Below are 26,682 nucleotides of genomic sequence, written 5' to 3'. Positions count from 1 at the left end.
GGTTATGTAAGCCTTCACATCGCAAACTGGTGGGGGGCTCTTCTTGGGCTTCTGTTGCCTTTGCTTTCTGAAAAATAAAGCAACTTTGTAGTAGGTCTTGTTTAACCCTTTGAAGACGGGTGTTTTTTTTTTTTTGTTTTTTTTTTCCCCTATGTTTTTAATTTTTTTTACTCCCAGCCCTCCCAAAGCCATAACTTTTTAACTATTTCATTCCTATAGCTGTATGAGGACTTGTTTTTGCAGGACAAGATGTATTTTCTAATTGCACCATTTACGGTTGATTAGTGTAGTGAGCAATGGGGAAAAAATTCCATATGGGGTGGAATTATAAGAAAAAAAAATATATATATTCCACCACTGTTTTATTTTATTATTTTTTATTTTTTTTACAGTTTCCTAGGCAGTAAAACACCTGTTACAAGGATACCACATACGTATAGTTTTTCTTGCGTTTTAATGTACTGAAACAAAATTCTATTTTATTAAAAAAGAACACATTTTTGTTGCAACATTATGTTTATTTTTATGTGCTTATTTTTTGCAGGACTATCTGTACCTTTCACTAGTACCATTCTGAGTTATGTATTACTTTTTGATCACTTTTTATAAAAAAATTTTTTAAAAAAAAGCAACCAAAAAAAGCAACCAAAAAAAAACAGGGAATCAGACATTTTGACCCTCCCCCCCCCCCCCCCCCCCCCCCCCCCCATATTTCACTGTTTTCCATACTGGATACATTTTAATAGTATGAGCGTTTTTTGCACGTTCCCATGTTAACATTTTAAATTATTTACTGTATGCATTTTTATAAATTTTGGGGATTTAGGGGGGTGATTTTAATAATAATTTTCATTTATTTATTTTTTTTACACTTTTTAATAGTTCCCCTAGGTAGGGAACTATAGCAAGCAACCATTAGATTGCTTTTCTCATAGACCCCAATGCAATAGCATAACACTGTTTTCCTATGGAGCCCTGACACAGACATACTCTCCATAGGAACTGATGTGCGGCAGCCCTGTACCACTAGGACAGGGGTAGGCAACCTCCGGCACTCCAGGTGTTGTAAAACTACAACTCCCAGCATGCATACTTGCTCTGCTCTTCTCAGAACTCTCATAGAAATGAATGGAGCATGCTGGGAATTGTAGTTTCACAACAGCTGGAGTGCCGGAGGTTGCTGATCCCTGCACTAGGAAGTACACAGGCTGCTGCATCCGGCTTCCCCGATCCTTGCCAGGGGGAGCCAGATAATCGCCAGGAGCGTTCACTCTGTCTTTAGCCTCCCAGATGCTGTAGGCGGTTAAATATGTGATCGTCAGTCGCATACGTTAGTTCCGGGTGCCTGCTGCTTACAACTCATGAGCGAAGCAGGTGCCATTTTTAAATACCTGACCACTGTCGGAAATTTACGTGGGGCTGTCGGAAAGGGGACTCCTTAAGGCACTCTTCATAGGAAGTTATTGCATTCCCCAATTCTGATTTTACAAAAGTCTACAGAGCTGGACTTGACTTAGCAATTGCCTTTCTCCAGGAACTTGGATACCCCCAGGACATAGTAAGGTCGTATTGCCTAACAAGTGGACAGTGGCAAACGTGTGCACACTGGCAGGCAGCAGATCTAGAGGGGCGTTTATGAAGATACTTACTCCACAATTCTGGCGTTAAGAAAAAGTTGCAAATGATGCACACAACATTTGTGCCATAATTTGCAACTTTTTTAGCTGCTCGACACCTTTCTGAAGTGGTGAGAAAAGGGGTGGAACTTGGCGGGAGGTGCCAGAATCTACAGCGGCCCACTGATTTTACTATAACTTTACAGAAACTGATGTGTTATAGTTTGAGCTTCTGGTGCATGGAGTGCCAGAGGTGCCCCTAATGTATTAAGAGGTATCTGCCGCTAAATAAATTAGGCACATCTCACTCCAGCGCACAGGGGATCAATAGAGAAGTAAGCTCACCAATAGAAAGAGAATGGCAAACGGATGAAGGAGATGGCAGGCACTGGAACAGATGAAAGCCAATAGATGTCGATGAACGGAAAAAAAATGACTGACAGAAACGGACTATATGTATATACAGATATGAGAACACCATCAATGTCTCTCACCCAATGGGGTCAGGAACACAGCAGGACGTCTCGCTGATAAATCCACATCAGACTTGCCAGAATTCAACAAAATTGTGATGTCAGCATCACCACCAGATGACACTCTATTGGTTTACTCCATAGTACACACAAATATATGTGATGTTTCGGCTATATCCTAGCCTTTTTTAAGCCTTGTAATAATATGTTTAAGGTTGACATATCAAAAAAAGTGGTACATCCATAAGACGTCAATCACAAAAAAATACATAATAATGCTGCAGTTGTGTGCTCACCAATTATTGAGACCAGCCATAACAAACAACTTAAATCACCAATGCTTGCGTATCCCCAGTGAAGAGTCGGGCGATCGGGATACAGGTCAACGCATCCACATGGTCTCAATGTCCATGCACGTACTCAACACCATAGTAACATCACAAACCTCACTGCCTCTGCTTACTCAGTCACGCATGCACCACTTCAGCCTTCGAGCAGCAGCACCATCAAATAACGTAAAATGTAGTTTACCCCCTCTGACACAATTATTCTTGGAAATCATTGACAGCACGGCACGTTACCATGCTTACAATGCCAGCACCACATCATCTCCAGCTGACCGAGACCTGCCTGCAGCGGGGCATTTGTCACCTTGGGGAGCTCAATGTCAAATGAGCTATCACCTCTCATACTCAACCGTGTAGTTAGGCAGTTATATTCTATCTAAGGCTACTTTCACACTCACGTTTGGTGCGGATCCGTCATGGATCTGCACAAACGCATCCGTTCAGATAATACAACCACATGCACCCATTCTAAACGGATCCGTCTTGAACACCATTGGAAGTCAATGGGGGACGGATCCGTTTTCTATTGTGCCAGATTGTATGAAAACGGATCCATCCCCATTGACTTACATTGTGTGTCAGGACGGATCCATTTGGCTCAGTTTCATCAGACAGACACTAAAATGCTGCAAGCAGCATTTTGGTATCCGTCTCCAAAGAGGAATGGAGGCGGAACGGAGTCAAACTGATGCATTCTGAACGGATCCTTATCCATTCGGAATGCATTAAGGGCAAAACTGATAAGTTTTGGACCGTTTGTGAGATCCGTTCAGGGCCCTCACAAACGGAAATCAAACCGCCAGTGTGAAAGTAGCCTTATTCTGTCTGTTACCACGTGCTGACTCCTGGCAGCGGCTTCGTTGAGCGAAGTGCGCATACGCCGGCCTGATGCGCATGCGTACTTTGCTCAACGAAGCCGCTGCCAGGAGTCCGCACGGGCGCATCAGGCTGAGCCTAGTGCGCACGCGCAGGATCTGGCAGAGGGACGGGAGGATTGCGGAGGTGGCGCTGAGGTGAGGGAGGTGGCACTGTAGACACGGAGGGCGGCGCTGGGCACCAGACGGCGATGGGTGCGGCCGGGCACCCTGTCTTAACGGACGTCCCCTTAGGCACCTTAGGTAGGTGATTGACAAGTTATAAAAACCTGTTTTTTGGGCTAATAGAGCCACAAGCAGGTTTAATAAGGCCAGCTTAGGATTCATGTTATTAGCACGGACATGGGCATATGTTTAGGTTATAGGGGTAAAATCTCATGACAGAATCCCTTTAACTTTCTGTGAGTAGTCTATGGCTGGTTCCACACGGGCGTTGCGGGAAAAGGTGCAAAACATTGTAATGCGCGAGTGCAAAACATTGTAATGCGTTTTGCACTCGCGTGAGAAAAATCGTGCATGTTTGGTACCCAAACTTCTTCACAGAAGTTCGGGCTTGGGATCGGTGTTCTGTAGATTGTATTATTTTCCCTTATAACATGGTTATAAGGGAAAATAATAGCATTCTGAATACAGAATGCATAGTACAATAGCGCTGGAGGGGTTAAAAATAATAATAATTAAACTCACATTAATCCACTTGCTCGCGCAGCCCGGCATCTCTTCTGTCTTCATCTGTGCTGTGAGCAATAGGACCTTTGATGACGTCACTACGCTCATCACATGATCCATCACCATGGTGATGGATCATGTGATGAACGCAGTGATGTCATCAAAAGTCCTATTGTTCACAGATGAAGACAGAAGAGATTCCGGCTGCGCGAGCAAGTGGATTAATGTGAGTTTAATTATTATTATTTTTAACCCCTCCAGCGCTATTGTACTAAGCATTCTGTATTCAGAATGCTATTATTTTCCCTTAGGCCTCTTTCACACGGGCGTTGCGGAAAAATGTGCGGGTGCGTTGCGGGAACACCCGCGATTTTTCCGCGCGAGTGCAAAACATTGTAATGCGTTTTGCACTCGCGTGAGAAAAATCGCGCGTGTTTGGTACCCAAACCCGAACTTCTTCACAGAAGTTCGGGCTTGGGATCGGTGTTCTGTAAATAGTATTATTTTCCCTTATAACATGGTTATAAGGGAAAATAATAGCATTCTGAATACAGAATGCTAAGTAAAACAGGGCTGGAGGGGGTTAAAAAAAATAAAAAATCATTTAACTCACCTTAATCCACTTGCTCGCGATGCCGGGCATCTCCGTCTGACTCTTTTACTGTATAGGACCTGTGGAGAGCGTTAACTATAGTTTAAGGACCTGGGATGACGTCACTATGGTCATCACATGGTACGTCACATGATCTATTACCATGGTGAATCACCATGGTAAAAGATCATGTGACGTACCATGTGATGACCAGAGTGACGTCATCCCAGGTCCTTAAACTATAGTTAATGCTCTCCACAGGTCCTATACAGTAAAAGAGTCAGACGGAGATGCCGGCTACGCGAGCAAGTGGATAAAGGTGAGTTAAATGACTTTTTATTTTTTTTTAACCCCTCCAGCCCTGTTTTACTAAGCATTCTGTATTCAGAATGCTATTATTTTCCCTTATAACCATGTTATAAGGGAAAATAATAAGGTTCGGGTCTCCATCCCGATCGTCTCCTAGCAACCGTGCGTGAAAATCGCACCGCATCCGCACTTGCTTGCGGATGCTTGCGATTTTCACGCAACCCCATTCATTTCTATGGGGCCTGCGTTACGTGAAAAACGCACAAAGAGGAGCATGCTGCGATTTTCACGCAACGCAAAAGTGATGCGTGAAAATCACCGCTCGTGTGCACAGCCCCATAGAAATGAATGGGTCAGTATTCAGTGCGGGTGCAATGCGTTCACCTCCCGCATCGCATCCGCGCGGAATACTCGCTCGTGTGAAAGGGGCCTTATAACCATGTTATAAGGGAAAATAATAATGATCGGGTCTCCATCCCAATCGTCACCTAGCAACCGTGCGTAAAAATCGCACCGCATCCGCACTTGCTTGTGGATGCTTGCGATTTTGACGCAGCCCCATTCACTTCTATGGGGCCTGCGTTGCGTGAAAAATGCAGAATATAGAATATGCTGCGATTTTCACGCAACGCACAAGTGATGTGTGAAAATCACCGCTCGTGTGCACAGCCCCATAGAAATGAATGGGTCAGGATTCAGTGCGGGTGCAATGCGTTCAACTCGCGCATCGCATCCACGCGCAATACTCGCCCGTGTGAAAGGGGCCTATGTGTTACATTCTGTATTTATAATAATCAATGGACGATTCACAGATTTTTCAACTTTTACACCCTTGGGAATGCACTATAATCTGCAAGACAATAAGAAGAATCAATGATCCAGAGAAAAATTGAGAACCAAACTTCGCAAACGGGCAACAGGACTAAAAGTAAAAAGCTACACAAGTACAACACAGTCTTGGCTGGATTCTGTATACAAATGCCCAGATCGCACGCCATACCCGGCAACTAAAGAGCAGATACCATGAACATTTAAAGGAAGGCTAACCATTCAAGAACTCCTCCCTTAATTAACAAAGCTGAGCAAGCTGCCTCAGTATTAGGGCTCATGTAGATGTCTGATACCGGCCATGTACATTCCGTATTTTGCAGAACGGAACAGCTGGCCTCTAATAGAACAGTCCTATCCTTGTCTGTAATGCGGACAATAATAGGACATGTTCTATTTTATTGTGGAATGGCCTTGCGGACATATGGAAACGGAATGCTTACAGTCATTTCCATTTTTTGTGGCTCCATTGACCCGAATGGTTCCGCGTACTGGTTGTAAAGCCCTTAGTAAACAGGAGAAGATGAGGCAATAGTGAAATCCCTGCTGCTTGTAACAGTCCTCCTATTTTCTGCTGACATACTACATTTAGTAGGTCAGAAGAGAATAGATGGAAGGGAATATGACCATAGAATCAGACTACAGTAAATTTGCAGTCTGTCTCCATGGAGATGTGTAGGTCTTCATTGGAGCTGTAGAAACAAAATAGTAGGACATGTTTTTCTTTTTAAGACCCATTACAAGGTTGCTTTATTTTCCATGTTCTATTTACTCGGAAATCTTGCACCTCAAGTAGTCAGGACAATTTTTGACATGAATGAAATGGAAAAAAATAAATAAAAAAAATCATACTAATCCCTCAAACCCATATATTTTTCTGAAAGAAGTAACCTACGGTAGTACACTGTCAAATTGCCAATTGCAATGTTGCATCAAAATGTAATTTTTTTAACCCCTTAATGACTGGTGTGTGTGTGTGTATATATATATATATATATATATATATATATATATATATATATATATATATATATTATACCAATTATATTATATATTTTTTTTTCATTTTTGTTTTTTAGGCTACTTTCACTCTCGCGTTTTGGTGCGGATCCGTCATGGATCTACACAGACGGATCCGTTCAGATAATACAACCATCTGCATCCGTTCAGAACAGATCCGTTTGTATTATCTTTAAAGGGGTTTTCTCATCTCAGACAATGGGGGCATATTGTTAGGATATGCCCCCATTGTCTTATAGGTGCGGGTCCCGAAGGAGAGTGCACTGTGCATGCGCAGCCGCCCTCCAATTATTTCTAAGGTGCCGAAAATAGCTGAGCGCTGGCTCAGCTATTGCCGTCTGCCCCATAGAAACGAATGGGAGCATGGGCTGTGCATTTGCGGCACGCTCCCATTCACTTCTATGGGAGAGGCGGAGATTAGCGCTTGGTGGTGGACGGACCCCGGGAAATCTCGGGTCCTCCAGCCACAGCGCTTCCTGCTCCGTTCTAGATATAGGTGCGGGTTCCAGCGATGGGACCTGCACCTATCAGACAATGGGGGCATATCCTAGCGATATGCCCCCATTGTCTAAGATGGGAATACCCCTTTAACATAGCCAAGACATCTTGAACACCATTGAAAGTCAATGGAGGACGGATCCGTTTTTTTCTATTGTGCCAGATTATGTCATAGATTGGCTCAGTTTCATCAGATGGACACCAAAACGCTGCAAGCAAACGGATGCATTCTGAGCGGATCCTATTCCATTTAGATGGCATTAGGGTAAAACTGATCTGTTTTGGACCGCTTGTGAGAGCCCTGAAACGGATCTCACAAACGGAAAGCCAAAACGCCAGTGTGAAAGTAGCCTAACTTTCAGCCTTCCCAATGCCATAACTTTCTCTGTAGGGGTGTTTTGGGAAGTAAAGTGATGAAAATATGTTGAATCGGGCCATTTTTATTAATTTTTTCCCGTTACCATTTACCATATGTGATTACGTATTTTAAATTATCTTTTTTTGATAGTATGGGCAATTTCGATTTTGGGGAAAGCGGGATGAACACACAGAAATTTTCTATAATTTCCTTTTCCTCCTACAGAGCTGTATAAGAACCATTGTTTGCTTTATTTTTTTTGTTTGGGAGGCAAAATGATGAAAAAAGGCTGTGTATGTGTGTGTATATATGTATATGTATATGTGTGTATGTGTATATATATATATATATATATATATATATATATATATATTAGTGAAAAGGTGTGATTTGAATTTTTATTTAAAAAAACAACAACTTGTTTTTCCTTTTTAATAGCCCCCTCCCCCAGGGGGTTTGGACATGGCATCATTAGATTGCTTACACTATAGAATACAACCGTTTACTGTTGAGGTCTATGGGAAAATTGTTGTGTTCAGTTTCAAGGGTTATTCCATTTTTAACGCTCTAGTTAATAGGATGTTGAACAATTTCCAAAGTACATCTATTTAAAATTTTACTTGGAGACCTTTATTATATCCATAAGTGTGTCACTTTAGTTGTGTAAAATGCATCCATAGGAGAGCTGGATAGTACTAAACATGGCGTTTAATCATGTGATCTGGCTTTCAATTAGCTGCCCATTAATCTAACGGGTGAATAGTAGTGTATTGGGGAGCAGAACATTTACAGTATATACAGGATTGCAACCTGCAGCATCTTATCAATGTCTGTAGAAACAGATTTGTGTGTTTTTGTTTACACTAAATTTTATTAACGACATGAAAAAATCACTTAGTCAGGCAGCTATTTTACAATGTCCCCTAGAGACTGGCGACCATTTTACAAATCTCAGACAGGCAGCCATGTTAATAAACAAAGTAATGTAGTTAAAGGGGTTGTCCAACTTTATTTTTTCATGCTTTGTATGTTTCTAACTAACCAAATGTAAGAGATTTTCAATTCACTACTTCTTCTACAGTGGCCCTATTCTCCTAGTTAGCTGAGGGTCACATGACTTGTGATGTCGGCTTCTTCCTCTGCTCTGATGACTTGCACAAGCCTGAGGGAACAGGAGCAGCAGGTCTGCCTCTGTACACAGAACCTAACTGTAAGGGCTGCGCTGGTTGGAGTGACAAGCCACACCCCCTCACTGCCCGATCTGCTGCTGTCTCCCCTCCCACTGGATTCTTCAATAAAGTTTAACCCATTCTACTATCAGCAGCACAGACTCAGGGTTGGCGCCTCTGCCTCAGGTACTGAGCACCTGCATGGAGACAAATGCTTTGCACAGAATCTTCCCTACCTCCTCGCAAACACAGAGCTGATAAAAGACTGGAGGAGCTCCCTCCTCTGTACTCTTCTGCTGGCTGTGAAGAAGTATCTGCAGAGCATTGCATGAGAACAGGTAGGGGGAAGATCCTGTGTGTTTTAGCAATGTTATTGTACTGTGCAGCTTGGGATTTGTAGTCCTACACATACAACATGAGTATCCCAGCAGTCAGACTGCAGACAGGGCTGCACTTTTATTCACTCCCTTTGCAGAGCAGGGGGAGGGGAAAGGTAGTCTTGTCGACACCCACTAATATTTATGAAGAAAACCTCAGAGATTGCTGTTACACGCCCCCACAGCTCTGCAACTGCATGTCAACAAAGGGCCAGAGCTAGGGGAATGAGTTGACCGTATTACATCCCACTTGAATGGGTCCGCAGTCCGGAAGATATGGTGCGGAACAGGGACCTGGACCGGAAGCACTAAAGAGTGCTTCCGTGGGTTTTCTGTCAATACATCTGCACCGCCAAAAAGTAGTTCATGCACTACTTTTTTGCTGTGCAGACCGTCTGATGCGGATCATGGACCGCATTCAAGTGAATGGGTCCGCAGACGGGCGGACACATGGTCTGCACCCATGCATTGTAGTCCGCAGCACTGGCACCACATAGTCGTGTGCATGAGGCTTTAATAGATTTTATTTTTTTGCCTAAAACTTGCTTAGCTTATGTATAAATTGCTGACCCCTAGACTTACAGTGCTTTATTTTTTTTAATTTTTTTTTACATAACTTAGAGAAGCCCTTTAATAATCACAATAAAATGATGATTCCACCACTAGTCCTATTTAGGGCTCTTTCACACTTGCGTTGTTCTTTTCCGGCATAGAGTTCCGTCGTCGGGGCTCTATGCCGGAAGAATCCTGATCAGGATTATCCCCATGCATTCTGAATGGAGAGAAATCCGTTCAGGATGCATCAGGATGTCTTCAGTTCCGGACCGGAACGTTTTTTGGCCGGAGAAAATACCGCAAAATCCTGAAGACTTGCCGCAAGGCCGGATCCGGAATTAATGCCCATTGAAAGGCATTAATCCGGATCCGGCCTTAAGCTAAACGTCGTTTTGGCGCATTACCGGATCTGACGTTTAGCTTTTTCTGAATGGTTACCATGGCTGCCAGGACGCTAAAGTCCTGTTTGCCATGGTAAAGTGTAGTGGGGAGCGGGGGAGCAGTATACTTACCGTCCGTGCGGCTCCCGGGGCGCTTCAGAGTGACGTCAGAACGCCCCACGCGCATGGATCACGTCATCCATGCGCATGGGGCGCTCTGACGTCATTCTGGAGCGCCCCGGGAGCCGCACGGACGGTAAGTATACTGCTCCCCCGCTCCCCACTACTACTATGGCAACCAGGACTTTAATAGCGTCCTGGGTGCCATAGTAACACTGAACGCATTTTGAAGACGGATCTGTCTTCAAATGCTTTCAGTTCACTTGCGGTGTTACGGATCCGGCGGGCACCTCCGGCAAATAGAGTACACGACGGATCCGGACAACGCAAGTGTGAAAGAGGCCTTACTTATCACCTGTGTGTCATGCTTACTGAATGTCGGTGGGGTGTCACATGACTGATGGCATGTTTCACTTAGGCCATGGATACATTGCACACTGATACATCGCTATGCTATTCTACTGCATATAGGGGTCAACTGCCTGATATATGAAAGATATTTATTCAGAATTGTAAATACATGTATATTAGGAAATTGTATGATTTCCTATTATTTAAAGAGATATACAAATAAAAACTGGCGTAGCCCTTTAATAGCAACTTTACACTGGCAGGCCCAGAAGCCTTCACAGGCTCTTGGCTGCCATAGCAACCGAACGGCTCCTGCAGTCTTACAGCAGAGGAGCCTTTGTCTGATGGAGCTTTCTCCTTCCAAATCACTTCTTAAATGCTGTGGTTGCAATTGACGAAGACATCTGAGGGGTTAAACATTCATGATCTGTGTAGTTCCACAGTATATTTAAAATTGGTTGTTTGCATTCAGACTTTTCAAAGTAAAGGCCTCCATACACATTAGTGTATTGTCTGCAGACCCCACTGAGACCAGCAGGATTTGCTCAGTCTAATGTGTGTGTGGGGAGCTTCTGACTCTAAACCGATGATGTCGGGGAGAGAAGGATCGGGCGAAACTAGTATTTTGGCACAATACTTTTGTTCTCCTTGGATGCAGCTAAGGTGGCTGTCCTTTAAGGCCCCTTTCACACGGGCGTTGCGGGAAAATGTGCGGGTGCGTTGTGGGAACACCCGCGATTTTTCCGCGCGAGTGCAAAACATTGTAATGCGTTTTGCACTCGCGTGAGAAAAATCGCGCGTGTTTGGTACCCAAACCCAAACTTCTTCACAGAAGTTCGGGCTTGGGATCGGTGTTCTGTAAATAGTATTATTTTCCCTTATAACATGGTTATAAGGGAAAATAATAGCATTCTGAATACAGAATGCTTAGTAAAACAGGGCTGGAGGGGTTAAAAAAAATAAATAAATCATTTAACTCACCTTAATCCACTTGCTCGCGATGCCGGGCATCTCCGTCTGACTCTTTTACTGTATAGGACCTGTGGAGAGCGTTAACTATAGTTTAAGGACCTGGGATGACGTCACTATGGTCATCACATGGTACGTCACATGATCTTTTACCATGGTGAATCACCATGGTAAAAGATCATGTGACGTACCATGTGATGACCGGAGTGACGTCATCCCAGGTCCTTAAACTATAGTTAATGCTCTCCACAGGTCCTATACAGTAAAAGAGTCAGACGGAGATGCCGGCTACGCGAGCAAGTGGATAAAGGTGAGTTAAATGACTTTTTATTTTTTTTTAACCCCTCCAGCCCTGTTTTACTAAGCATTCTGTATTCAGAATGCTATTATTTTCCCTTTATAACCATGTTATAAGGGAAAATAATAATGATCGGGTCTCCATCCCGATCGTCTCCTAGCAACCGTGCGTGAAAATCGCACCGCATCCGCACTTGCTTGCGGATGCTTGCGATTTTCACGCAACCCCATTCATTTCTATGGGGCCTGCGTTACGTGAAAAACGCACAAAGAGGAGCATGCTGCGATTTTCACGCAACGCAAAAGTGATGCGTGAAAATCACCGCTCGTGTGCACAGCCCCATAGAAATGAATGGGTCAGTATTCAGTGCGGGTGCAATGCGTTCACCTCCCGCATCGCATCCGCGCGGAATACTCGCTCGTGTGAAAGGGGCCAAAGGGTTTCTGTTACCTGAAACAAACTTTTATAATATGCTAATTAGCATCTAGGAGCATGGGGGGGGGGGGGTGTTGCTCCTAGAGGCTCCGTTTGCGTAGGCGTAGTAATGGAAGGACTCTCGGCTGCTGGCTCCCTCACTGTGCCTACGCCAAATACTGAACGTCGCAAGATATTTACATTGACAGGGCCAGGCAGCGCTGCTCTCCTCCCGCCGGCCGTGTCTGCAATCAAGAGAAGGGCGTGAAGAGGTGGGCAAACGGAGCCTCTAGGACAGGGGTGTCAAACTCAAATTCATCGGGGGCCGCATCAGCAGTTTGGTCACCCTCAAAGGGCCGGTTGTATCTGTAGGACTATGTGTCCACTCTTTATTATCATAAATTATTGTCACTGCATTCAATTATTACAGTTTTTTTGTAATAATGTAAGTAATAACTAGCTCTGAAAGCAGAAACATAGTCAGAATAATGGCAAGTAGATATTCAAATGTACAATTATTGTACAATCTATTGAAAAATGATTTTTGGTATCAGACAGTAATTTTTTTTTTTAAACTTACAAATTTTGCCAAACACTGTTTATTACATATATGGCAAACACAAGGCATTAACTTTTTTTTTAACTTTTCTGACTAGATGGCTGACATCGTTTTCCTGAGGTCAGTCCATCGATGTCTGGCGTTAGGTCTTGTGCTGTAGCAATCCGCAAAACAGCATGGAGGTTATCATCAGTGATGCGTGATCTGAGCTTGGTTTTATGGTCCCTATACCACTGTAAAGTGACATGGAAGTGGTCAGTATATCCAAAGTTTACCGCTCCACCTGCCATGGTATGTAACCATTGCAGTGCTGTGAAGGGCAGGTGCAGACCAACGCAGAGCCCACTCACATTTCAGTAGCAGATGATGCAGAAAAGGAGGGTCACACATCGCTGATATTGTCCACAAGACACTTTATTGGAGACTGCTCAGACCAAATACCATGTTCTTCTGTCTGAGCAGTCTCCAATAAAGTTTTCTTGCGGATGATACCAGCAGTGTGCAACCTTCCTACTGGAATTATATTCTCAAATTAATTATAATCAGACTTTTAAGCAGAATAATAAGCAGACCCCCCCCCATGCATCATATGTACTTACAGTACAGGAGAGAAGGGTTCAGGCAGCCGTTGGATCTGTCACATACAGGATGGCATGCGCTCAATAAAAAAACAAGTGGAGGTTTCCTGAATGCATATAAAGTGGAGGTTTCCTGTGTAGAACGGCCGCCGCCGCTACAGGGCAGACGTTCTCTGGCTTGTAGGCTGCTGCGCATGCGCTGAAGAGGCGGCTTTCTTGTGTAAAAAAAAAAAAAAAAAAAAAAAAAAAAAAGCGAGAATAAAAGTTGAAGGCCGGCGGCTGCGCGGGCCACATGATGAGGTCTGGCGGGCCGGATTCGGCCCGCGGGCCTTGTGTTTGACACCCGTGCTCTAGGAGCAGGTGCTCCTAGAGGCTAATTAGCATATTATACAAAGTTTGTTTTTCTCAAAGGCTTCAGGCAGTGAGATGGCGCTAATAATTATGTTCAGCTGACATTAGCACATCGCTAATGCCAGCCAGCTTAATACCCATTTGGAGGCCTATATGGAGACTTATTGGCAATGCTCCATGGGAAAACAGCACAGTTGGTGCTCAGAAGAAGACCATGATCAGTGAGTACAGCCAGTGCTAGCAGTGCTACACTCGGCGCTCCCCGCACCTCCTGCAGCCAGAATTGTCTGCTGCAAAGTTCTAGATGGGTGTTACCAGTTGGGGTGTGTCCCTTCAGTGTGACAATATCCAATCAGTGGTGACAGTGTTTGAGGGACACGCCCAAACTGGTAACACCCAGATGAACCTTTATAGCAGACTGCTGGCAATTCATTCCTAAACCTCCAGGAGAAATGGCACAACAAGGAGTTGTAAGACTTATTACTGAGAATACAAGTAGTTAGGCCTCTTTCCCACAGGCGTGTGCGCCCTGTTGCCGTTTTGCGGATCCGCAATACACGGGTGCCGTTCCGTGGGCATTCTGCATCACAGATTCGGACACATTCACTTCAATGGGTCCGCAAATCCGGAGATGCGGAACGGAAGCACTACGGAGTGCCTCCGTGGGGTTTCGTCCCGTACTTCCGTTCCGCAAAAAGATAGAACATGTCCTAGGCCGGATTGCGGACCTATTCAAGTGAATGGGTCCGCGATCCAATGCGGCTGCCTCACGGACTGTGTTCGTGCATTGCGGGGCCCCATTTTGTGGGCCTCAGCACGACCACTGGCCGCCTATGCCTGAGGGAAAGAAGCCTTACTAAAACAGACATGTCAGGAGAGGTGACAGGTCCTCCTTAAAGGGGTTGTCCGGGTTCAGAGCTGAACCCGGACATGCCCATATTTTCACACAGGCAGCCCCCCTGACAATGCTCCGATGCTCTCCTTTGCCCTGCGCTGAATCGTGCAGGGCAAAGGCATTTTCAGGAGATCCGGTGACATACTGGGCTCACCTTAGGGCTGCCAGGCGGAGGCTTCCGCCCAGCAGTAAGCCCGGTGACATTACCAGCACTGATGGACTAGCTTTAGTGCTGCCCTAGCCTGTAAAACGGCTTTGGCAGCGCTAAAGCCGGCCCATCAGAGCTGGTGACGTCTCTGAATACACCGCTGGGCGGAAGCCTCTGCCGGCAGTGTGTTATCTTAAACAAAAGAGCCCGTGCCCTGCGAGATCCAGCGCAGGGCAAGGGAGAGCATCAGAGCATGACACGCTCCAATGCTAACATCGGGGGCTGCCTGGGGGGGAAAGATGGCTATGTCCAGGTTCAGCTCTGAACCCAGACAACCCCTTTTAATTAGAAAATGTTTGAGCGGATGGGCGCCAGAAGAGGAATGACCTGGGCCCATATATAGCAGCACCACTATTGGTCTTGAGGGATAGAAAGATAAAAGTTGGTTAAGACCCATTGCTGAATGCTTTGATTTCTGGTTATTGTTTTTTATTTTTATTTTGTGAGGGCTGGAGGGGAAAGGGGACTACTTCTCCAACTGCCGTCTTGTATTCAGTGTCCCCTGAGTCATGACTGGACAAGACATGTCACTGTCTTACTGCACCCATTCAATACTGCTTTATTTAGGTGTAGTGTGATACTATTCTCTCATTATCCCGCCCATGATACTCCCTGTTATATCTAATAAAAGTAAGGCATGCTTTTCAGCCCATTACTAATGCATGTAGAGGAACAAGTTAATGCAGTTGTCTATTACCATAGCAAAGCTTGCTCACTTAAAAAAGCCATTAGTCAGCAAGTGCAGTATCTGGGAGGGATTTCCCATTAAGACAAAATGATTGGGATCTCCTGAAGTTTGGATTGAAGTTGACAAATGGCAGACAAACCCAGTGGTAGGAACCTGTGTCCCATTCCTGGATGCATCTGGTCCCCACTGGATCGGAAATGGCTTGGACCCAATCGCTGGCCTCAGGTGCTAGAACAGCCATCCGCATACCCAATAGTGCTGCTGGTCTCAAAAATAGGCAGCTCCCCTTGACGTTACTTGTGTATGGGCACCTCTAGAAGGTACCGTTTGTTAGGAATTTTCTTTTTATCATCTCTGTTGTCCTAGCCATATGAGGTCTTGATTTTTGCAGGACGAGTTGTATTTTTTTTTTTTATGATGTCATTTTGGGGTATATATAATATATTGTATAACTCGCATACGATATGGTGTGAAATACACAGCAATCTCACTATTGTTTTATGAGTTGGTTTGCCATTGACCAAGCGGCATGCCAAATTTATTGAGCGGAACGGTATGATTACCAGTACCAAATTTAGGGTGCTTTCACACACAGATGGTAATTTTCTTCAGTTTTACTGTTGAAATGCCAGCAGCTCTGAATGTTAGCTTGAAGCTCCATGAGAACATTTTAATTTTTAATTTTTTTGCATTTTCTTGGTTGTTTTTCAGACCTTTTCACATAATTTCTACGGTGGCCAGCAGTTGGACCTCCATTGGTCTGATATTGACTAAGGCCTCATAAATGTAGCAAATCCTCCAAAAGTCCATGCTCCAGAATCTCCAGCAGTTTGGTCTGTCTTCATTTGAGCCCAAATGCCACTGCAAATTCAGTTGTGTAAGGGCTCTTTCACACTTGCGTTGTTTTGTTCCGGCATAGAGTTCCGTCGTCGGGGCTCTATGCCGGAAGAATCCTGATCAGTTTTATCCTAATGCATTCTGAATGGAGAGAAATCCGTTCAGGATGCATCAGGATGTCTTCAGTTCCGGACCGGAACGTTTTTTGGCCGGAGAAAATACCACAGCATGCTGCGCTTTTTGCTCCGGCCAAAAATCCTGAACACTTGCCGCAAGGCCGGATCCGGAATTAATGCCCATTGAAAGGCATTAATCCGGATCCGGCCTTAAGCTAAACGTCGTTGATGTGCTGCCCCATAGAAATGAATGGGTCCGCAATTCCGTTCCGCATTTTGCGGACATGTGAATGGACCCGAAGGAGCCGTATATCATTTTTTTTTTTTTTGTTTTGTTTTTTGTACCGGTTTTCTTTATTTATTTGTTTTTGTGTTGCTGCATTCACATTTTTATCTTTCAGTCAACTGATCTGTATGAAGGCTCCTTTTATTTAATAGCTTTTTATAATTTTTTAGGCAGTGGATTGAACGAAGAATAAAAAAAAAAAAAATGTTTGATAACTTGTAAGTTCAGACGCAACATTTTTTTTTTTAGCATTTTAATTACATGAAGGTGTTTGTAGGAAAAAAAATGGCATAAAAAAAAATTCCCAAACCTTTTTTCAACATTTTACTAGGGAACTTGACCACTTGATCCTTTAGTTGCCCATATAATACCCTGCAATACATTGTATCACAGTGTACTATGTCAGTTATAGTAAATCAGGCATCTGTACATGGCAGGCCTGAGGGCCATTGTTAGACCCCTGAAATTTGTGTGGATCTTATGTGCATGCACGTTCACTCGTGTGCAGGTACCCCTAAACATCTGGGATCAGCATTAACCTTGATACCAGCAGTGAAAGTGGGGGTCCTGTGCCCACGCCATCCCAGCATTGTATTATTATGGCGCTCAGTGTTAATGCACTCTTTACAGTGATGTGTCTACAGAATGTGTTTGATCCATGGCTCCAACCGCTGGGATTCCCACCTATCAAGAGAACAGGGGTCCCCTGTATGAATGGTGTGGCGGTCAAACCTACTAAGACTCTTGAGACCGTACTTTGGTATCTGTGTCAGTCCCAGAGACTTTAAACGGAGCAACAATGCCCACTCCAGCAGGAGCCTCTGCTTCTATTCATTGCCAGCAAGATTGTGAAATGCCTTATGGGGGAGATTTATCACAGCTGGTGCAGAGGGAAAGTGGAGCAACCAGTCATGGTCCTGCTCTCTTTTTCTAAAGCGGATCTGAGGAATGAACGCTGGAATCTGATTGGAAAGGAACCGCTCCACTTTTCATTTGCAATATCCTTGATAAATATCCTTAAATTGTAAAGCATATTATAGAATTCTATAAAATACTATCTTATGGAAACTCCTTTACATGGAATCTGTCACCAGCATTACACTGCCATGAGACCCTGATTCTATCCATGTATCGCTTACTAGATGTAGTTTCCATAAAACTGGTACGTGTGCCTGCCGCTGATTGTCTGCCAGTATAGGGATACAGCTGACCATCGGGAGGATTCAGCTCTGGCCTCGGCCGTAGACATCTAGTAAGTTACCCAGCTAGTATTGTAGGTAGATCCTGAAAGTGAGACCAGTGTCTCATTCACAACAGGTTAAAACAGGTCTGGGAGGGGTCCGTGAAATGTTCAGATAAACGGGGGAGGAGCGGAGATTCATTTTTTGCCAACAGGTAGTGAGTGCTCGTTCATGTGATAGCCTGTCAGACGTGTTGGGCAGGAGCTCATATGGCGTCATGTGCAGATTATATCCTCTACAGATGGTGAGTGACAGCTGCATGACTTGTTGGTGTCTCCTGTACTATTTGTATGAAGAGGTCCCATAATAAAATGTTGTCCACATGATGGAAGAATTTCCGCAAAGGACAATGGGCTCAAGGGTCGCCGCGCTCGTGAGAGTCTTTACCTGCATGTCGTCTACTGTGTAATTACAGCTGAATGAGAGAGCAAGACATGGGTGCCCCCACCAATCTGATATTGATGCTCTGTCCTGAGAATAGGCATCAGTAGCTGTAGACCGGACAACCCCTTTAAGGCTAGGTTTACACAAGGCGACCGTTGGTGACAAGAATTTGTGGGCTGCCAAAGGTGAAACACTGCCATTGTGCTTGTTCACATGTTAGTGACTCACAAATGTGTGCTGTCTTCAAGGACATTGTCGTGGATAGCACACTGGCCATCTTATCATGGACATGTAGGTTAGGCCTTAGGGTACCTGCACACGATGCGGATTACGCTTGGTTTTTCTGCGCGGATTCATGTGTGAAAAAAACGCAGTACCAGCAAAATGGATGAGATTATACCAATCTTAAATGCACACTTTGCGTCTTTTCTTCAGAAATCTGCATCATGTCAGATCTGTGGCAAAACCATATCAAATCCGGACCAAAACCCGCAATTATTAATTTCAGTTTTTCTTGCTGTTTTGGTGCAGAAACGCCCAGAAATTCACGTGGATCTTCTGCACGGTCACCCACACTCATGTGGAGGTACCCTTATACTTTTTATCATCTGTATCTGATTTGGACTTTAAAAACTCCATCAAAGCTGGATCAAAACCTGCACTTGTGAATATACCCAACCATCAATTTAATTTTCCAGCTCCACACTCCGATAATTCTATCCAGAGTAACCATTGTATGCAGCACAGACAGCAGCTAGATGGAGTGACTCAGTAAGGTCCTGGTAGGTTGTCCCAGGTGTCTGGAGCCATGCTGACTGCAGAGCATCCCACAGCTACTGGAGGGTCCATAGAGGGAACACAACCATCAAGGTGCTCCCATAGATGCTCAATTTGGTTCAAGTCTGGGGAATTAGGGGGCCGGGGTAGTACTTGGGTGTCTTAATCATGCTCTTCCAACAGATGGCGGACATTTCTAGCCATGTGACATGTTGCTGGAAGATCCCATATGCTCCAGGGAAGACAATCGGCATGTATGGGTATGTGTGGTCTGCAAGGATGGATTCCTATACAAATCGGTTGAGTGCCTTCCACATGGATGAGGGGGCCCAGAGAATGCCATGAAAATTGAAGCCTTTTCTGCTGATGTATCTTCTTTAGCTGAGATGTAGAGACCATCCGTCTGCTTCGGAGCCCCATACACAGTAGGGTTCGCTGAAATGTTTTAGACACATGTCTAGTACTGGTCCACTATAGCATCAGTCTGCCCACACGCACCTTCCTAGCCAACGTTCACCTATCACATCAATGGCAGGTGGTGTGCCACAGTGTCCACGTCACTTATGCACAATGGTAACATTTGTGCATTCACAATTTCACCACAGCAGCACATGAACAGTTCACAAACTGCACAGTGTCAGAAATACTGCCAACCTTGGCCCGAAAGCCAGTAATTATCCCTTCTTGTGACTGATAAATCATTACTTTTACCCATGACGGCAGCAAGGGCTATGTGTACAGACATTCGATCACACACTGTATATACACGCCAAGCCAACTCGCCACATGTGACCTTCATGAGATGGGTATAATAATGTGACTCAGCCCTGGAGTATGCCCAAATCCTATACATACCCACTATATACAATATGTAGCATTTTGCTAAAAGATGCGTACAATTTTATGTAGATATGCAGAGTTCATATGTGCTACTCTTACACTTGTGTCTATAGATTTTCACTTTTTCATTAAAAATAAATAGACCAAAAATCTCCATGTTGTAGCTGCCAGTAAACCTTGGAGTCAGAGATTAGGTGCAGGGGGCTACATGTTTAACTGTTCATCTTCTCACTCAGTTAGTAACCCACCGCCCTCTTCCCAATCTGACAAACCGCATATCCTCCTTGATTGGTAAAGAGGGTGAGAAGATGAAGAAAGTTCCTGTATCCCCCTCCTGGGGTCACTGGAGGTTGTACAGGGAGAGAAGTGACAATTACAGACTCTTATCATCTTGTTTTGGTGTCACTTGTAGCTTCCCCTTCCTGTCCCCCATGACATGGAGGTCATTGGGCTGTTTCAGCTCAGCAGCATTTGAAAAGTGATCATTTGCAATTGCCTGGTTAGTAAATTTAGGCTGCAGTTGGTTGGAATTATTATTATTATTTATTATATATATAAATTTTTTTTATTTTTTTTAAATGCCTCTTCGCCAGTTTTGTTACTGGTGGGATCGTTGATACAGACCATCTCCAAGACCACTGATAAGGCCACATTATGGTCTATGCTTCCTTGATGTTTATTGCCAGCCTTATGCCTCATTCACACATCAGTGACTGTGAGCCAAAGCCAGGATTGGAGCCTCCACAGACATGAGGCCTAAGGGAAAGTTCTGCACCTGTTCTGTGTTTTAGAGCCACACCTGGTTTTGGCTCACAGTCACTGATATGTTGCACGTTCACAAAACCAGGGATTAAAACTTTTCATGCTGTGCCCCACATAATACACCTAGAATATTGAAGCAGATTTACATATATCCTTGGCAGTAAAAGGCTGAAAGGAACATTAAACCTAGAAAGTGTGCATCCCTTCCTTTCCTTTGATCTCATATATTACAATTAATACTGAGAAATAGAGTCCCAGGTGCTCCTCCCCCACCCTTCCGCACAGTCCTGTGTCTGGCTGTAAGACAACTGCCTGGAGCAGCAGCCTCGCCTCTCTGTCCTGTTTGCAGTAGGACGTGAGGATCTCTAAACATCCCAGCCTAAGATGGAAAAGATCAGAGTTTAAATCCATTCTTCTTTGCAGGATTTCTACAAAACATGAAGACTGATCCTGATTTTATCATTCATCTCTAGGTTACAGCTAATATTCCCACAAAGGCAGAAACAAGCTATGGTGCATTTTCCAGAGACCTACAACCTTCCCTTCCCTCAGATATTGTGGTCTGTAGGTCTCTTCTCTCCACTCTTTGCTTCCTGTTCTGCCTTGACCTCAGGAAATAACAGCACCGTTCTATCAGATCTCATCCTAGGTTCCCTAGCACCGCCTGCCGCATAGTCTAGGAGAGGCCTGCAGACATTTCTGAACGGTCTTTGAGAAGCAAGATAGTTGTATGTGTGACAGAACTACCGTACGCTTAGGCCTCACAACCGTGATTTTTGTGGGTCAAATGCAGACCCATTCACTTCAATAGGGAGGTAAAAGATGCGAACAGCACACTGTGTGCTGTCCGCATCTGTATGTCTGTTCCGTGGGCCCGTACAAAAACAAACATGTCCTATTCCTGTCCGTTTTACGAACAAGGATAGGACTGTTCTATTATGGGCCGGAGGTACCTTTCCGCAAGGAAAGCCCTTAGTCACATCTTGCTGAATTTCTCTTTATTCAGTGATCTGTCTAATCCTTTTGGGACATGGATCAAAACCAGGTCTAAAGGAAAAGTGACGCAATAGTCCATGGGACCCAATGAGGTCTCTGCTTTCATTTTCAAATGAAAAATGACAAGTGAAATCTTACTGGTTGCAATGGACAATGCCTCCACTTTCCTTTTGCACCAGTTTTGATAGATCTCCACCTTGGCTATAGCCATAGTGAATGTATGGGCACTCATGGTAATTTGGGTAATATAGTATCCGAGCACAAGTCTGTGCTTTGTATCGGTGAGGATCAGTCTACATTGGTGACATTTTCAAAAATACACTCACCTAAAGAATTATTAGGAACACCATACTAATACGGTGTTGGACCCCCTTTTGCCTTCAGAACTGCCTTAATTCTACGTGGCATTGATTCAACAAGGTGCTGATAGCATTCTTTAGAAATGTTGGCCCATATTGATAGGATAGCATCTTGCAGTTGATGGAGATTTGAGGGATGCACATCCAGGGCACGAAGCTCCCGTTGCACCACATCCCAAAGATGCTCTATTGGGTTGAGATCTGGTGACTGTGGGGGCCATTTTAGTACAGTGAACTCATTGTCATGTTCAAGAAACCAATTTGAAATGATTCGAGCTTTGTGACATTATACATTATCCTGCTGGAAGTAGCCATCAGAGGATGGATACATGTTCTCATTCTGTTTACGCCAAATTCGGACTCTACCATTTGAATGTATCAACAGAAATCGAGACTCATCAGACCAGGCAACATTTTTCCACTCTTCAACAGTCCAATTTTGGTGAGCTTGTGCAAATTGTAGCCTCTTTTTCCTATTTGTAGTGGAGATGAGTGGTACCCGATGGGGTCTTCTGCTGTTGTAGCCCATCCGCCTTAAGGTTGTGCGTGTTGTGGCTTCACAAATGCTTTGCTGCATACCTCGGTTGTAACGAGTGGTTATTTCAGCCAACGTTGCTCTTCTATCAGCTTGAATCAGTCGGCCCATTCTCCTCTGACCTCTAGCATCCACAATGCATTTTCCCCCACAGGACTGCCGCATACTGGATGTTTTTCCCTTTTCACACCATTCTTTGTAAACCCTAGAAATGGTTGTGCGTGAAAATCCCAGTAAATTGAGCAGATTGTGAAATACTCAGACCGGCACGTCTGGCACCAACAACCATGCCACGCTCAAAATTGCTTAACTCACCTTTCTTTCCCATTCTGACATTCAGTTTGGAGTTCAGGAGATTGTCTTGACCAGGATCACACCCCTAAATGCATTGAAGCAACTGCCATGTGATTGGTTGACTAGATAATTGCATTAATGAGAAATAGAACAAGTGTTCCTAATAATTCTTTAGGTGAGTGTATGTCATAAAATGTGATGCGCCAAATGGATATTTAAAGACTTTAATCTATTAGGGTCTGGCACGTGTCTGAAGAGATTTAACTTTCTCACCAGATACAATGTGACAGGACCATGCCACATGTTCTGTGTTCCTGGCGTGCATTCATACACTGTAGTGCAGGTCTCTGATTCTGACCGTACACGTGTACCCCCTAAAGGCTCGTTCACACCGTGGAATTCCGATGTGAACACCACGCTAAAACTGTCGGCTGCGTGGTCCCTGGCTGATGTTTTCTACAGGAGGCAATGCTGCGGTTCCTAGGCTAATGGTTTAAAGCTGCAACTGTACCAACAAGGGACAAGTCCTTTCTTGTTTTGGCTGCCGCTTGGAGTAAAGATGGGTGTCCACTTGTGGTTTAGCTCCATTTAGTAGAGCCTAGCCTGAAGAAGTGCCACCCAGTATTACTGTGACTTTGCCTCAATATATACCCTACATAAAGGGTGGCTGTCTTCTCATTGACCAAGCAGCACTAGTCTCCGCTCAGCATTGTGATTTCCAGGTGTTTTTTCATCTTCTGGTAGTGTACTTTATCCATTTACAGAAAACCGGATCCATAAACAGGACTTGATTGTATTCTGCCTGAGGTGCCTGTAAGGAATGGGAACTTTAGTGCTCGGTGTATCTCCTATAATATAAATGGTGATGGTGCAGCTTCTTAAATAGAAATATTACTAATTGTAGTAGCTTTTAGCAATTTTTTGTGTTGTGTGTGTGTGTGTGTGTGTGTGTGTGTGTGTGTGTGTGTGTGTTTTTTTTCTTTTTTTTCTTTTTGTTTAGCGTGTTTTATTTTTGGCTATGGATACACAGCGGCAACATTGGCAATGTGACATTAAGATTGCAATCTTGTGCTACTAACATCACACCTGATGGCGGAGAACGTCATTGTGCAGAAATCCAGCGGCTTTTGTTACAATACAATGCAACCACGTTCATTACTGTTGTAGTCTTCATGTAGCCCGAGCCTAAGAAAGCTCACTGTTGCATAGTTTGGTTGTTTTCGTCCCGATGTTGGTGATTGTAATCTTTCTTTTTGTGGTCTTGTGTCTATTTCTGGAATTGTCTCCGTTCTCTCTGGTTTCCATCTAAATATTATGTGGCTTTTTTGCAGGATCGCGCCAGAACATTTGACATGCATTCACTGGAAAGCTCCCTGATCGACATCATGAGAGCAGAGAATGATTCACTGAAAGGTAAGTCCTCGTTTCTGTCACCTCTTTCCATGATACATTTTCTTTTTCAGCTTCTGTGTGCGATATGGACAGCTGGGAGATCTGAGGAGACATTGCTGACTCCTCTCGCTTACATTTTACTCCTCTGCACTTTTTCCATAGGAAAGTCTCTGAAATGCCTGGGTGTGTCATGGGACGCCTTTCACTGTTGAGGGGTTCTGCGGAGTGTCCGGACAAGTGTGCACCTGGGCTTACCGTGTTCCCTGATGCTCCTTCTCTCCTCTGGCCTGCTCCACACATTCCACCATTTATTTATTTTTTGCAATCTGCAGTTATGAAGCGTCGCTCGAATATTCTTTCTGATTCACATAAAGATGTGAATTCATGACAGAAGTTATGTGGGTGGAAATTGTTGTGACAGCTAAAAAAAAATATATATTTTTTTTCCAGTTTAGAGATTTCTCATTGTGTATTGTAATCCGTTATCAGGGGTAACAAATGTTACATCTTTACTTTCCCTGTGGCATTACATGGCACCTAATGCATGGTATAATACATGTATCCCAGCAGTCGTCCAGAGAGAGCTGCTCTGCTAAGGCTGGCCATACACTTTGGATAGGTTTTGTACAACTGCTATCATTCCTGGCCATCCTCACAGCCAAGTATATTATCTTTCAATGGAGAGAGAGAGGAGAAAGGCGATGCCAGACACCTGGCTGCGACTTTTCATCCAGAGGGCAAAAGGATATGGCAGCTGAAATGCAGCATGTCCAATCCTTTTCTTCCCTTAGATCTGACAAATTAACTTCAACCAGACATATAATGCAGCTCCCGCCAATCAGCTGATGGAAGGAGCCCAGCACTGGTGAGATCATGCCTGTCAGTCATATGGCCTTAGCATAGTCACTCTACAGTGTACTGCGCTGTGCTTGGTAAAGTATGAAGAGGCTGCAGCGCTTGCATCGGTCACATATTGATGTCATCACACAAGCTGTACTGAACCATAAAAATCTATGGGGCCTTGTGCACCCTTGATGGAGGCATGCAGATTGCTTAATCAGATAGGAAGTTGCTGAGGTATTTTCTGCTCTGTTGTGTGAATGAGGCTTAAGGGTAATTTCACGTTGGGCAGATTTGTTGTAAGCGACTTTCCCATTTCTGCTAGTGGCACTCTCAGAAACCCTTGTACATGCTTCAGAAACAGCCCATTTCAGAAGAATGTAACGGGTCTTCCCTGTTGGTATTTCCTAATAGAGTGGCATCTATTACAGCAGTCTGTATTATGCCAGCTATGCAATTTCCTAATACTTTTAATGGCCTTAGTCATGTACTTGTATTCCTACTCCTGGAAATGTAAGTGATATTATCCCAAGTAATCTGAAATAACAAGTAATATTCTACAATCTGCTGTTGGATTCAGTTTACACATAACATATCTTTATATTCTTGTGCATTAAAAACTGTAAATATTAAGAACTGGTGATATAAAAAAATAAGAAAAATAAACTGTTAGGCTGGGTTCACATATACCTGGCCATCCATTTCAGTTTTCCTCCTGTGGGATCATTTCTGGCATCAGTTTCTCTCTGGCGTTTCTGTACCATGCTGGAGGGAAAATGGTTCCAGATATGATGCCATAGTTCTTTATGGGGTCATTCATGGCATTGGCGCATCAGTTTTGATGCCCGATGACTCTTAGTGCTGAAAAGAAAAACGTAGAGTGTAGCCAGACTATTTCCTGAAATGCACATACACCTGTCAGATGTGTCCAGGTCCTGTTCCATGTGTGCTTGGTCCCATCTTAATATTGCTGAGAAAAATTACGTTTTAATATATGCAAATTAGCCTGTAGGAGCAATGTGGGCGTTGTCATTACACCTAGAGACTCAGATCTCTCTGCAACTGTCACGCCCTCTGCACTATGATTGATAGGACCAGGCAGTGTAAACGTCGTCATGCTTGGCCCTGTCAGAGTGGAGAGGGAGCGGCAGTTGCAGAGAGATCTGAGCCTCTAGGTGTAATAACAACGCCCCCAGTGCTCCTAGAGGCTCATTTGCATATATTAAAACTTCATTTTTCTCCACAATGCGGGCACATATGCACATGGGACCAACACAGATGCCTTCAGCTGCCAAACGCACATGTAACAGGTTAGGCAGTTTCATAGGTACAAATCTGCTGACAGACGCCCTTTAAGGCTAGACGCATCTGATATTTTCTCCTGCAGTTTTTGCTGCAAATCGATGACCGAGCCACAGATTTTCACTTCTTGCAAAGGGTGGAACCTGCTCTAAAAATCGGTAACAGAATTGACGTGCTGCGGATTTGAAAATCTTCAACATTTCTAAATTCGGTGCTTTTTTTTT

The 26,682-nt window shown here is 44.1% G+C and overlaps 1 protein-coding gene across 1 annotated transcript in view; it reads left to right on the top strand.

The window, feature by feature from the left end:
• CPEB4 (cytoplasmic polyadenylation element binding protein 4) overlaps positions 1-26,682 on the top strand; it is a 59,297-nt gene that overhangs the window by 3,831 nt on the left and 28,784 nt on the right. Inside the window, exon 3 of the mRNA XM_040406308.1 lies at positions 24,256-24,337. Coding sequence (XP_040262242.1) covers positions 24,256-24,337 — 82 coding nt within the window. The remainder of the gene's footprint in view (positions 1-24,255; positions 24,338-26,682) is intronic.

Source organism: Bufo bufo, chromosome 1, assembly GCF_905171765.1.
Source record: "Bufo bufo chromosome 1, aBufBuf1.1, whole genome shotgun sequence".
Classification (NCBI taxonomy): domain Eukaryota; kingdom Metazoa; phylum Chordata; class Amphibia; order Anura; family Bufonidae; genus Bufo; species Bufo bufo.
This window is presented reverse-complemented; position numbering and strand designations above follow the sequence as displayed.